This window comes from Neoarius graeffei, chromosome 2 (genome assembly GCF_027579695.1).
Source record: "Neoarius graeffei isolate fNeoGra1 chromosome 2, fNeoGra1.pri, whole genome shotgun sequence".
Lineage (NCBI taxonomy): Eukaryota > Metazoa > Chordata > Actinopteri > Siluriformes > Ariidae > Neoarius > Neoarius graeffei.
Window position 1 is genome coordinate 3,160,652 of NC_083570.1, and position 13,220 is coordinate 3,173,871.

The 13,220-nt window shown below is 43.1% G+C and overlaps 1 protein-coding gene across 6 annotated transcripts in view; it reads right to left on the reverse strand.

The window, feature by feature from the left end:
* Positions 1 to 13,220, reverse strand: part of ptprk (protein tyrosine phosphatase receptor type K) — a 229,055-nt gene that overhangs the window by 120,729 nt on the left and 95,106 nt on the right. For all 6 annotated transcript variants that reach the window (XM_060913569.1, XM_060913567.1, XM_060913566.1 and 3 more), the window contains 3 exons: positions 12,889 to 12,967; positions 10,948 to 11,063; positions 1,715 to 1,889 (listed from right to left, as the gene is read on the reverse strand). In XM_060913569.1, the coding sequence (XP_060769552.1) occupies positions 1,715 to 1,889; positions 10,948 to 11,063; positions 12,889 to 12,967 (370 nt within the window). The remainder of the gene's footprint in view (positions 1 to 1,714; positions 1,890 to 10,947; positions 11,064 to 12,888; positions 12,968 to 13,220) is intronic.

Here is a 13,220-nt window from a genome sequence, read left to right on the forward strand (position 1 = left end):
CTAATGAAGCGTGGAGGGAGTTCATAAAAATAACCGCATCCTTCTCTCCGAGTCGGCCATTTCACCTGATCCAGAGTGTGTGTGTGTGTGTGTGTGTGTGAGAGCAATAATGAAAAAGCCGGAGTGTGTATTAATGCTGAATACGGCGCATTTCAGAGAACACGGACAAACACTCGAGATGAAGCAGCGTAGAAAAAGCTTTTAAACACAGCGGGCTTTATTAGAGCTGCATTCACTCGCACACATGCACACACACACACACACACACACACACACACACAGAATGGAATGAGAAAACAGGAGAAAAGCTGAAGTGAGGAAAAAAGGAGACAAATAAAAGAGAGAGAAAAGAGGTATGGAAATAAAACAGTATGAGGAAAGGTGTGTGTGTGTGTGTGTGTGTGTGTGTGTGTGTGTGTGTGTGTGTGTGTGTGTGATGGATGACCTGCTCAAATCACACAATAACACCTGAGGAAAGACTCGTCTCCCACATACACACACCAGTTTATATAGTGTAAACACACACACTTTTTTTTTTTTTTTTTTCTTCCTCTCTCGCCTTCTTTCCTTTCTTTCCTGTCCATCCCTCTCTCCCTCAGACAGACAGACAGACGCGTTCCTGGGTGCAGTAGTGCGATAGTGAACCTCTCCTTGGTTCGGAGTGGTGTTTCTCGTGAGCACGGCCGTGAGGAGTGCGCGTGTCACCTCGCGTTAGCTGCACTAGCCGCTAATAAAGCACTAGCCTCAGGTCCTGAGCGACAAGACGAGCCTCAGTGCCAGCTCACATTACGCCACGCTCGCATCCATGGCCCGGAAAGTTCCTCTGGAATTAGTGTCTCACTGCATCCTGCAAGCAGGAAACGTCAGCAGAGCTAAGCTTCAGCTAGCCGCTAACACGCTAACGCGGCAGGCGCGAGCTGTTTACAGTGACACGAGTAAATAAGAAATTAATAAGCAGATAAAATACAGACTGTAACGGCGAGTTCATCTTCATTACATTAATTTTAATTACATTTATGTGATATCGGTTTATTTCTGGAATATCTCAGCCATTCTGCGGCTGGGAAGTGATTTAATTTGAGCGGATTAAAGCAAATAATGTGCATGAAATCGCTTGCAGGTTCACCTTCTTTTGGGTTTTACGGCAGCTGGCATCCACAGTGTCGCATTACTGCCACCTACTGCACTGACAGTTCCATCATTCTGTCGCTAAACGAGCAGCTGATCACACCGAGGTGCTCGCTGAGCGCCCGTATTTATTAGTTTGATATTTCCTGCGTTTCCTTTCCTTCGTATAGAACATAACGTCTTTTCTTCTTCTCGCTTGCTTTCCGTTACTGCTCACGTCCTCCATTTTACAAATTTGCCTTGCGCGAACGACGAAAGCCCGCCACGGGATGTGATGCATGACGTGGTATCTTGTATCGGGTCATGGTGAAGCAGGAAAAAAATAGTGCAGAATTTCGGGCCACGTGGAGATAAATTCATTAATCGTTCGATTTAAAAAAAAAAAAACGAATAAAACTGGAAGTCTGTGATTCGAATTCAGTAGCTTTACGAACAAATAATTAAAATGAAATCTATTTCAAACAAAAAAGTTAAGGAATTCAATTAAATTTTTTCATGTTTTATTTAATCTGATAAAAACTCACCTATTGAATTAAAAAACAAAAACTAACGAAATAACCAAGTAAACAAACAAACAAACAGGTACCTCTGACGATGAGGCCGGCGAAGTTGCTGACCCCGGAGCCGCGCTCTGATTGGGTGACGCAGCGGTACAGGTCCTGATCCTGACTCGTCACCTCGTTCAGCCAGAACGCCGCCGCAAACTTCCTGTGGTTAATGTCCTTCTTCTCCGCGACGGGGATGTCCTCTCCGTTACGCCTCTGACACACACACACACACACACACACACACCTTCAGTAATCAAAGTTTTACACATTTAATGTTTTCAGATTGAGATATTTATCCGTGATAATCATGATCAATATTTAAGGTCCCATGGCATGAAATTTTCACTTTCTGAGGTTTTTTAACGTTAAAATGAGTTCCTCTGACCTTCTTAAGTCACCCCAGTGGCTAGAAATTTCATAATGTGTAAACCAAACTATGCCCAACATTTGAGAATGGCGCGTCAAAACGGCGCGTTGATAAGCTCTTCTCTTTACTACGTCAGCAAGGGAGATGATCCCCACGCCCCCCCTCTGGATTCCCACCCACTGTATGGATTGCCCCGCCCAGTTGTAGTGAGGAGACCATAGAGGGAGGACACAACAACATGGCATCACCTAAGCGAGCGAAACATGGAAGTTGCGCTGTACATGGATGTGACAACACAGAAAAGAGTCTGTTTTTCCTGCCGACGGGAGAGCCCCTGAAGACGCAGTGGCTTAATTTTATTTACTCCAATAATACGCCGTCGAGTCTACCTAAGACGGTGTATGTTTGTCGGAAGCATTTTCCTGATGAATGTTTCCACAACTTGGGACAGTACAGGGCAGGTTTTGCACATCAACTGTCACTGAAGCCTGGGTCCGTACCAAGCATCCCTGCCGCATCAGCCACAAACACCCAACAAGTAAGTGTAGAACTGTTAAGTCGTTTTGCCGTGTTTTAAAATCGGTGCCGCGTTAGCCTAGCAATGGCTACATTAGCTGTGCAGTTAACCGCTACCTCTGTTATAATAGCCAATCAAAACAGTTTTTACAAAGACACCCACATTCTTTTTTTAAGTCACTCGTTCGTTTTATTTGTTTGTTCAGTAAAAACCCAAACATTTGTTGAATTTATTTTATTTCCTCGCGTCGCACCTTAATGACGTCAGCGCGTGGTATTTTTCCCTTCGCGGTTTGTTCCTTCTCTCTCGCCATAGTAAGACACCCACATCCGCTTGTTCTGACCCACTGGAGGTAGCGTCACAGTGCTGTTAGCCAATCAGAGGTAACACGTTTACATGTCATGAATATTAACAATAAGACCCGCCCCCACCCTCTACCCTTCCCCGCCTCCTGCTTCTCATTAGCAAAATGACGCACTGGGAAAAGCGCTGAAACGGGGCTTTCTCTCAGGAGGCTATATCTACAGTACGTGCCGAGGGTTCATTTCAAGAAAGGCTGCGGATATAACATCCGGAAACCTCCACGAGCCCGTTTAAAGCATCAACAAACCACCATGCCGTGGGTCCTTTAAAGAGGATAGAAATACATGTATATATTGTTTTTTGTTTGCGTAGAAAACGATTCATAAATCTTAAATAACTTCCACAGCAAACCGTGGGGTATTTATTCATTTGTTTATTCAAAATTTCACAAATCCATTTTTTATTTAAACCCACAGTTTAAAATATGTCTAAACGAGCGTCCACCTGTCCAGAGCACGCGCTAATATTTATTTGCTTTTTGATAATGATGAGAAAAATCCCCCGTTTTATTTAAAGCTGTTCTGCCGTGTAGAGTTTAAGTGTCGGTCATGACCGAAAGCTACTGAATTCAAATCGCAGACTTCCAATTTTATTAGGTTTTTTTTTTAAATAGAACAAGTAATGAATTTATCTCCACGTGGCCTGAAATTCTGCGCTATTTTTTCCTGCTTCACCATGACGCAATACAAGATGCTACGTCATGCATCACGTCCCGTGGTGGGCTTTCCCCGTTCACGCAAGGCATTGTGGGATACAGATTTGAAACAGGAGAGGAAAATGTGTGAATGAAACGAGAAAGAGCGACTACAGTAACGGGAAGAAAAGACGTTATGTTCTATACGAAGGACACAAACTAATCACGGTTAGCGAAGCGCGAGTTAACGAGCTGGCTGTGCTGTAATTATCAGAGTTTCGATTCACATCTTTATTTTCTCACCGATTTATTTAACAACCTTTCAAAAATCAGCACCCAAAAGGAATACTGAAGTTTTTTTTTAACTTAAATTGATTTAACTTGAATTATTATTTTTTCCTTTCCAATTTTTTTAAATTCCATGTAAATCCTGAGCCTGGGTTGATCCGAGTCACTCGCAGCTGCGTGAGATCCTGTACTGATGCGAGTCACGCTGACACACAGCGGCGGAGTGTGACCATGGTTTGGCGAAGGTGTTCACACCCTCGAGTTTCAGCACTTCCTGCTGAAATTTGGCACAAAATCAAACAAAAACAAGAAACAAACAAAAAAAACCCCAAACTTGCTCGTCATGTCCTCCAGCTAGCGCAGGTGATGACACGTCGAGTAAGACGCAGGAAAGCTCGGAGTTTGTGCTAATTACTAAACCTGTTTCCAGTTTATTTTTCCTCCTGAAAAGGTTTTTTGAAGCTGGATGAAGATTCTCACACACACACACACACACACACACACACACACACACACACACACACACACAGCGTATTTAATAACATGACTTCAGTAAAACTGTTTCTGCTTCAGAAGAGGGACTGAGTCCCCGAGAGCGCTCAGGAGGGCCGCGGACTCGAGCGAGCATCGGATTTACCTTTAACACGACAAACAAACAGAGAGACGTTTCTGAGAAGATCAGAGATTTTACTGCAAAATATCTCGAATGGAAACAGTCGCTACACAGCGTTAGCGTAAACAAGAACGTGCTCCTGTTTATTGCTCCGCCCCTTTTATTTGACAGACTGTGTGTCATTGGCTAAAATCCACCTTCTGTTTCCTCAGACACACAGACAGACAGACAGATACACAGACAGGCACAGAGACAGACAGAGAGAGGCAGAGAGAGACAGACACAAACAGACAGACACAGAGAGAGACAGACATAGACACACAGAGAGAGAGAGAGAGAGACAGACACAGAGAGAAGCAGAGAGAGAGACAGACAGAGAGAGAGAGAGAGACAGACACAAACAGACACCGAGAGAGACAGACACAAAGACAAACAGACACAGAGAGAGACACAAACAGACAGACACAGAGAGAGACAGACACAGAGAGAGACAGACACAGAGAGAGACAGACACAGAGAGAGACAGACACAGAGAGAGACAGACACAGAGAGAGAAACACAAACAGATAGACACAGAGAGAGACAGACAAAGACAAACAGAGACACAGAGAGACAGAGACACAGACAGAGAGAGAGAGACAGAGAGAGAGAGAGAGACAGACAAACAGACAGAGAGACAGACAGACACACAGAGAGGCAGACACAAACAGACAGACAGAGAGAGACAGAGACACAGAGAGAGACACAGAGAGAGAGACAGACAGACAAACAGACAGAGACAGACAGACACACAGTGAGGCAGACACAGAGAGAGACAAACACAGACAAACAGAGACACAGAGAGAGAGAGACAGACACAGAGAGAGAGAGAGACAGACACAAACAGACAGACAAAGACACACAGACACAGAGAGCGACACACAGAGAGAGACAGACACAGAGAGACAGACAGAGAGAGAGACGGACACAGAGAGAGATAGATACAGACAAAGACAGACAAACAGACAGATACACAGAGAGGCAGACACAAACAGACAGACACAGAGAGACAGAGAGAGACCGAGAGAGAGAGACAGACACAGAGAGAGAGAGAGACAGACACAGAGAGATAGACACAGACAAAGACAGACAAATAGACAGATACACAGAGAGACAGAGACACACACACACACAGAGAGAGAGAGACAGACAGAAAGACAGATTTAAACACACAGCCAGTTTCTTCACTTCTTCATCTACTTTACACTTTCTCCTGTCAGGAGTAACAAGCTCTGTGTGTGTGTGTGTGTGTGTGTGTGTGTGTGTGTGTGTGTGTGTGTGTATGTGTGTGTGTGTCTCACCCTCTCTGTATGACAGGCTCGGGTTTAATGAGAGGACACACACTGATTAGTGTGTGTGTGTGTGTGTGTGTGTGTGTATTTATAAAAAGTGAAACCCAAACAGCACAACTTTGCCAAACTGATGCAACTTTTGAAGAAAAGTGAAATCAAACTTTCAAAAATAATAAAAACACAGTTTCATCCAAAACATCAGAGACGTGAATCACCGTCTGGACGCTTCGCTCAGCGAACGCTTTAATAAACACTTCATCAACGTGTGAATAAACGGGTCGTTACAGGGTTAATACACATTTTTCCCAGTTACCATGGCGACAGGTTGCTGTGTACTGACATGACGGTGTGAGCGTAGATCAGCTGTGATTGGCTGGTGACTGCATCATGTGATCACTTTCAGACGATGATATAAACGCGGTGTTGGTTTATTTCCCCGCGGTGTAAAGAGTCGAGTCGGTTTTTATTGCTCACATCAGCACCGTTTTCTCCCAGCAGGAAGAGAGAGAGAGAGTGTGTGCGCGTTAGAGAGATGCTTTGATCGTTCAGCTTCCACATCAAACAGTCGAGGTGTTGAACGGCGCTCGAGGCTTCGCTCTGCCACAAATTGAAAAAATGTCATTTTGGAAATTTTTTCTAGAAAAATGTAAAACGTGTGCACGCAGGTGAAACTCCGCGACGGCGACGTCACGCTGTGATTAATTCGTCTCGCGGAGGAAAATTAAAGCAGCACCAACTCGCAATTCACACTCAGCATTTACATTTCCTCCTGCAGCGGTCGCTCGTCTCCATGGCGACGCACACGGCGTGGTTCGTGACTCGATCGTCACTCAGCACCGATCAGAGCTCCGGCCGGCATCGCTAACGTCGGTGCAGTAATCAACGGCTCCCTCTGACGCGCGGCCGCACTCTCACGCCGCCACAGCGAAGAACACGCTTCGCTCAAATTTATTTCACTCTTCTGTTTGTTGATTTATTTTAATCCACGGGAAAGAACTGGATTTTTTTTTTCTTCATTTTTCTTTGTAAAAACTTTGTAATCCACCTTTATCAGGTTCAATAAACACAGCATTTGTTTATTTATTTACTGAATCATATATATGCAGGGATGAGAGTGGGTGGTCATCAAAAAAGCAGAAATCAAGATGCCCCCCAGGAAAAGTTTGAAAAATAAGGCCTTACAAACCACTTTTCCTGCAATCTGAGCTGTAGTAGATAAAATATCTGTTGTCTTTTTTTTTTTATATATTTACTAGGGCTGTAACGATACACCCAACTCACGATTCGATTCGTATCGCGATTTTTGACCCACGATTCGATACGCCCACGATTTTTTTTTAAAGTAGTAAATTTGACTTATTAACATTTACTTACTTACATTAACTATTTAATAACAAATAATTCAGACCACTGCAGAGAATGAGTAATATGTATGCAAAAATGAACAAATGTATATCCAAAGACTGTTTTATTTCTCAAAATAATACTGTTGAGCCGGAAGCTCTGTTTTTCTCGGTTCTGAAAAAGTCATTTTTCCAAATCGTGTAAATCCGTTAAGATTTTTTTTTTTTGGGGGGGAGGGGTGGCTCTTTCACTGTCTCACTCTCTTAGTGCCCTGTCACACTACGACGTTCTCACCAGCGTTCGAGTAACATGTTGCGAAACGCAGAGGAACGTCGAGAACGTTAGAAAAAAGTTACAAGAAAGTTAGACGAGCGTCGGCAAACGTTGGGGAACGTCGAGGGACATCGGCGAACGCTGAGGGTGAAAAATAGTTTTGGGTGTGCACAAAAATTCAGGACGTTCTATCAAAACGCTACTTACACGTTAGAGGAACGTTACACGAAAGTTTGCGGGCGTTACTCGAACGTTACTCGAAAGTCAGGACGTTCCCTGGACGCTAGGCGGACGCCAGCCCATCAGGGTCGAGTGTCCAGCGCGTGCCTAGCGCTTGGGTAACGCTTGCCTAACGCCTGTGTAACGTCCATCGAACGTCTGTCCAGCGTGTCGCCAACGTTTTTCAGCGTTCGTCAGCATTCGCCGAGCGTTCTTAACGCTCATGTAACGCTCTTTCAACATCTTTCTAACGTCTGTCAGCGTTCTGAATTTTTCCAGCGTCTGTGTAACGTCCTGGACGCAAGGCAGACGCTACCCAAACGCTATGATAACGCTATCAAAGCGCTGTGGACGCTATGAGAACGCTAGGTTTTGCTGCTATTTTGGACCACAAACGTCGCCTGACACTGAGGGAACGTTGGCTGAGTGTTACCCAAGCGTTACAAGACATCGTTGACCTAGAAACTTAATTTGAAGAACGTCGACGTTCCCCGGCGTTTCTCAAATTTTTAAAAACGCAACCAAACGTCGAACAAAACGCTATAGTGTGACAGGGCCAATAGGGCCAATGATTTTCTGTGATCGCGGAAAACAGATGGAAATTACGGAATTTTTATAGTGAAACGTTGCTCGCGTGTCAAAATGTAACTGCCGCTAACGCCCAAGCAGACATGCCTTCAGTGTTGCCAGATATTGCTAACGTTTTCCACCCCAAAATATGTTCAAAAGCACCTAAACCCGCCCAATCTGGCAACACTGCATGCCTTTCCGGTCAAGTGATTGTGATTGGCTTGTGGCACACCTAGCCAGCCAATGAGCTGCTTGTTTACAGATTCGCTCCCCGCGTCGCAACCAGAATGGCGACCGCTTAAAAGAAACGAATGCTCTGCCAGTGGCGAGTGTGGACGTTGCGTGACTCGCAGAAGATTGTCGCAGGTCGGCGAAAAAACGACTTACTAATAGATATAAAAGTAAGTTTAAAATGTAATTTAAATAAAAAGTAAAGTATTCATAAATTGAAGTTCGGAAGCGCCTCTGTTTTTGGGCTGAGGAGAAGTTTGAAAGAGTGTACCGCGATTCTGCCTTCTTGTATCGCGATACGGATCGTGGCTCTGCGTATCGCGATTTCAATTCGCATATCGTTACAGCCCTAATATTTACATGAAAATAATATGTTTCAAATCAAAATAAAATCACAATTCATGATCAACAAAATTCACATTAAACGTAAGTTTTATTAATTATCAAAATGTTCATATATTAAATAAAATTTCTTAGGGAGAAAAGGTCAGTCACCCTATGTCCTCATTAGTTGCATATGATTTCAAAAAGTCTTTAGAAATATTTCAGTTTTCAAAACTGTCAGCATTAATTCAGATTTACTGACCAGCATATACATGTTCAATGTATTAAATCAAATGAATGCTAAGTTTATGGGATAATGTCGATGTACACTTTATACAATTATTTATAGTTCACAGTCGCTTCTCATTTTCATTTCATCATTTCGACTTCTTTTTCAGCTTTTTGGCCAAAGACAAGAGCTTGTCAGCTTGTCTCTCTGTTTTTTATACCAGCATCGATTTCACGTACCTTCACTTCGTCTCGCTTGTCAATTGTATTCGGCGTTTTGAGTAAAAAAGCTGATACGAAAGAGAAACGTATTTTTGAAGCGCAGCGACGATGAACATGTGCAAGTTTCGATAAAATAGAACAGATGCAGGCACTCTTGTAAGAACTGTTATGATTGGCTATCATGCTCTCGCCAGCGATGTTTTGGCCAATTACATTCTAGAAAACACGTATTGTACCGCGAGACTTAAGATGGCGAAAATGTAAACATGTAACATCGTCGTACGCTTGAGTATCACAAAGGAACATACCCCAACCCCTGTCAATGAAAAAAAACATCTCAACGGATTTGGCATAATATAAAAAGGTTGATTTTTCCGCCGAAAAGCGGAAAACTCTCATCCCTGATATATATTAGTGCTGTCAAAAATGTCGCGTTATTAACGCGTTAACTTGACTCAATTTTAACGGCGATAATTTCTTTATCGCGAGATTAACGCTCTGTGACATGATGCCACGCCCCGCACAGCCAGAGTCCTCTGCCCTCCCCCGAAGAGCCACGGTGCTCGGCTTAGGTTTCGTTTTCCCATCAGCAGTGGCTGTGACAAGACGTGTTATGCTCTGCAATAAAAAAAAAAAAAAACATTGGTACAACCAGTGTTCGAACTATGCCGATATTTTCGGGGGTCCCTTTTTTCCCTTGGGGGGGGAGGGGGTGCTTGCGCTTGTCTCAGAGCGCGGCTCTCCATTGCGCGCTCACTTCGGATATGCAAATGCTTCCCGTTACACACGATTGCTATGTCAATAAACATCATTTTGCCAATATTTTAGAGACCCCCCAACATTTCCCAAATCATGTTTTCAAGGGATCTCATGTCTGTTTCAGGGGATCTCGGATCCCCCGAGTACCCCCGTAGTTCAAACGGTGAGCAAGCCCATTCACTTTTTATGCTGATAAGAGAATTACAATGGTTTTTCATGTGACAAAAATGTGTGATTAAATTGCAATTAATCGCGAGTTAACTATGACAGTCGCGACATTAATCGCGATTAAATATTCTAATCGCTTATTTTTCCAACCCAAACCATCCTGAGCAAATTTCCTTTCCAAAGCCAAAGTTATTTATATATTCTTTTATTCATTTCATTTTTTAAATCCGTATAAAATAAATGGAAATATTTATTTTTTTACAGCATTTCCAGCTGTTTTGTTTTTATTTATTTATTTATTTGCTCTTTCATTTTAATTTTCCTTGAAATTCTTTTTTTCCCCAAAAAAAAATGTAAATCGGATGTTTCCTTTCAAAAGTTGATTTATTTTCTCTTTATATTTTCTTGTATTATTTTCCTAAACTTTTTTAAATGTTTGATTTCTTTATTTAATTTGCTTATTTACAGCTTTTTGTTCGTTTTGAGCAATAAGTTTATTTACTGAATGTGTATTATTTTTATTAAACCATAAAAACACTATTTTTTAGACCTTTAGTCCTCGTTTCGATTTTCACTCATAAAACAAATAGAATGTGATTAAATAATCTTTTAATGTGACATTATAGATGTTTATAATTTACAAAACCTTTACATTTTTACTGTTGGATTTATTTATTTATTTATTTATTACTCTTCTTTTTTCCTTTTCACAGGGAGTTTTCTGTCCCGGTCAGTGTTTTTTGTTCTGATAATGGATTCATGGTTTTATTTATTGATTTATTTTGATTTAAAGTCGGTGAATGGAATCATTTTTCCAAACCTGCAGCCACAGTTTGTTATTGACGGCGTCCCGGACAGTGGCGATGCACTGGAAGGTGGCGTTCTGTCCTGCGTTTACCTCCACGTCACCCAGACGCAGGAAATGAGGTGATTTATCTACACACACACACACACACACACAGAATATCAGATGAAATGATTGACAGCTCTCCTGACCAATCACAGCCCCCAAATGAAGGCAGCACTGAGCTGTATGTCGAATACTCCATCTCTGAGACAGAATGAGAAAAAAAAAAAATCCAGGAAATCACATTGTCTGATTTTTAAAGAATTTATTTGCAAATTATGGTGGAAAATAAGTATTTGGTCAATAACAAAAGTTCATCTCAATACTTTGTTATATACCCTTTGTTGGTAATGACAGAGGTCAAACGTTTTCTGTAAGTCTTCACAAGGTTTTCACACACTGTTGCTGGTATTTTGGCCCATTCCTCCATGCAGATCTCCTCTAGAGCAGTGATGTTTTGGGGCTGTCGCTGGGCAACACGGACTTTCAACTCCCTCCAAAGATTTTCTATGGGGTTGAGATCTGGAGACTGGCTAGGCCACTCCAGGACCTTGAAATGCTTCTTACGAAGCCACTCCTTCGTTGCCCGGGCGGTGTGTTTGGGATCATTGTCATGCTGAAAGACCCAGCCACGTTTCATCTTCAATGCCCTTGCTGATGGAAGGAGGTTTTCACTCAAAATCTCACGATACATGGCCCCATTCATTCTTTCCTTTACACGGATCAGTCGTCCTGGTCCCTTTGCAGAAAAACAGCCCCAAAGCATGATGTTTCCACCCCCATGCTTCACAGTAGGTATGGTGTTCGTTGGATGCAACTCAGCATTCTTTCTCCTCCAAACATGACAAGTTGAGTTTTTACCAAAATGGTTTCATCTGACCATATGACATTCTCCCAATCCTCTTCTGGATCATCCAAATGCTCTCTAGCAAACTTCAGACGGGCCTGGACATGTACTGGCTTAAGCAGGGGGACACGTCTGGCACTGCAGGATTTGAGTCCCTGGCGGCGTAGTGTGTTACTGATGGTAGCCTTTGTTACTTTGGTCCCAGCTCTCTGCAGGTCATTCACTAGGTCTCCCCGTGTGGTTCTGGGATTTTTGCTCACCGTTCTTGTGATCATTTTGACCCCACGGGGTGAGGTCTTGCGTGGAGCCCCAGATCGAGGGAGATTATCAGTGGTCTTGTATGTCTTCCATTTTCTAATAATTGCTCCCACAGTTGATTTCTTCACACCAAGCTGCTTACCTATTGCAGATTCAGTCTTCCCAGCCTGGTGCAGGTCTACAATTTTGTTTCTGGTGTCCTTTGACAGCTCTTTGGTCTTGGCCATAGTGGAGTTTGGAGTGTGACTGTTTGAGGTTGTGGACAGGTGTCTTTTATACTGATAACGAGTTCAAACAGGTGCCATTAATACAGGTAACGAGTGGAGGACAGAGGAGCCTCTTAAAGAATAAGTTACAGGTCTGTGAGAGCCAGAAATCTTGCTTGTTTGTAGGTGACCAAATACTTATTTTACCGAGGAATTTACCAATTAATTCATTAAAAATCCTACAATGTGATTTCCTGGATTCTTTCCCCCCATTCTGTCTCTCAGAGTTGAAGTGTACCTATGATGAAAATTACAGGCCTCTCTCATCTTTTTAAGTGGGAGAACTTGCACAATTGGTGGCTGACTAAATACTTTTTTGCCCCACTGTATATGAAAACTCATTCAGAGTCCCATTTTGGTCCCACCCACCACCATGCCTGCAGCTGTAAAAGGGGCGTGGCCTGAGAATTGTTTGCTTCTGACAGAAAGATGGAGAGTTTAACTGTATTAACTTCATGAAGGGGGAGGAGGAATCTCTGTGATTGGCTGAACTTTTAATGATGTCATCAGATGTAAAAGAACAGTGACGGTGATGTCACTCACCACAGGGGTAACTCAGCACCTGCACATCATCAATCGCAATGAAACCTCGTCTCCCATTAACATCGGCCTCGAAGATCACCTGCAGAGAGAGAGAGAGAGAGAGAGATGGGTGGGGGAGAGACAGAGATAGACAGGCAAGGGGGGAGAGAGAGAGAGAAAGAGAGACAGATGGGGAGAGAGAGAGAGAGAGAGAGAGAGACAGAGAGAAACAGATGGGGAGAGAGACAGGGGAAAGAGAGACAGGTGGGGGGAGAGAGAGGAGAGAGAGAGAGAGAGACAGACAGGTGGGGAGAGAGAGGAGAGAGAGACAGACAGGTGGGAGAGAAAGAGAG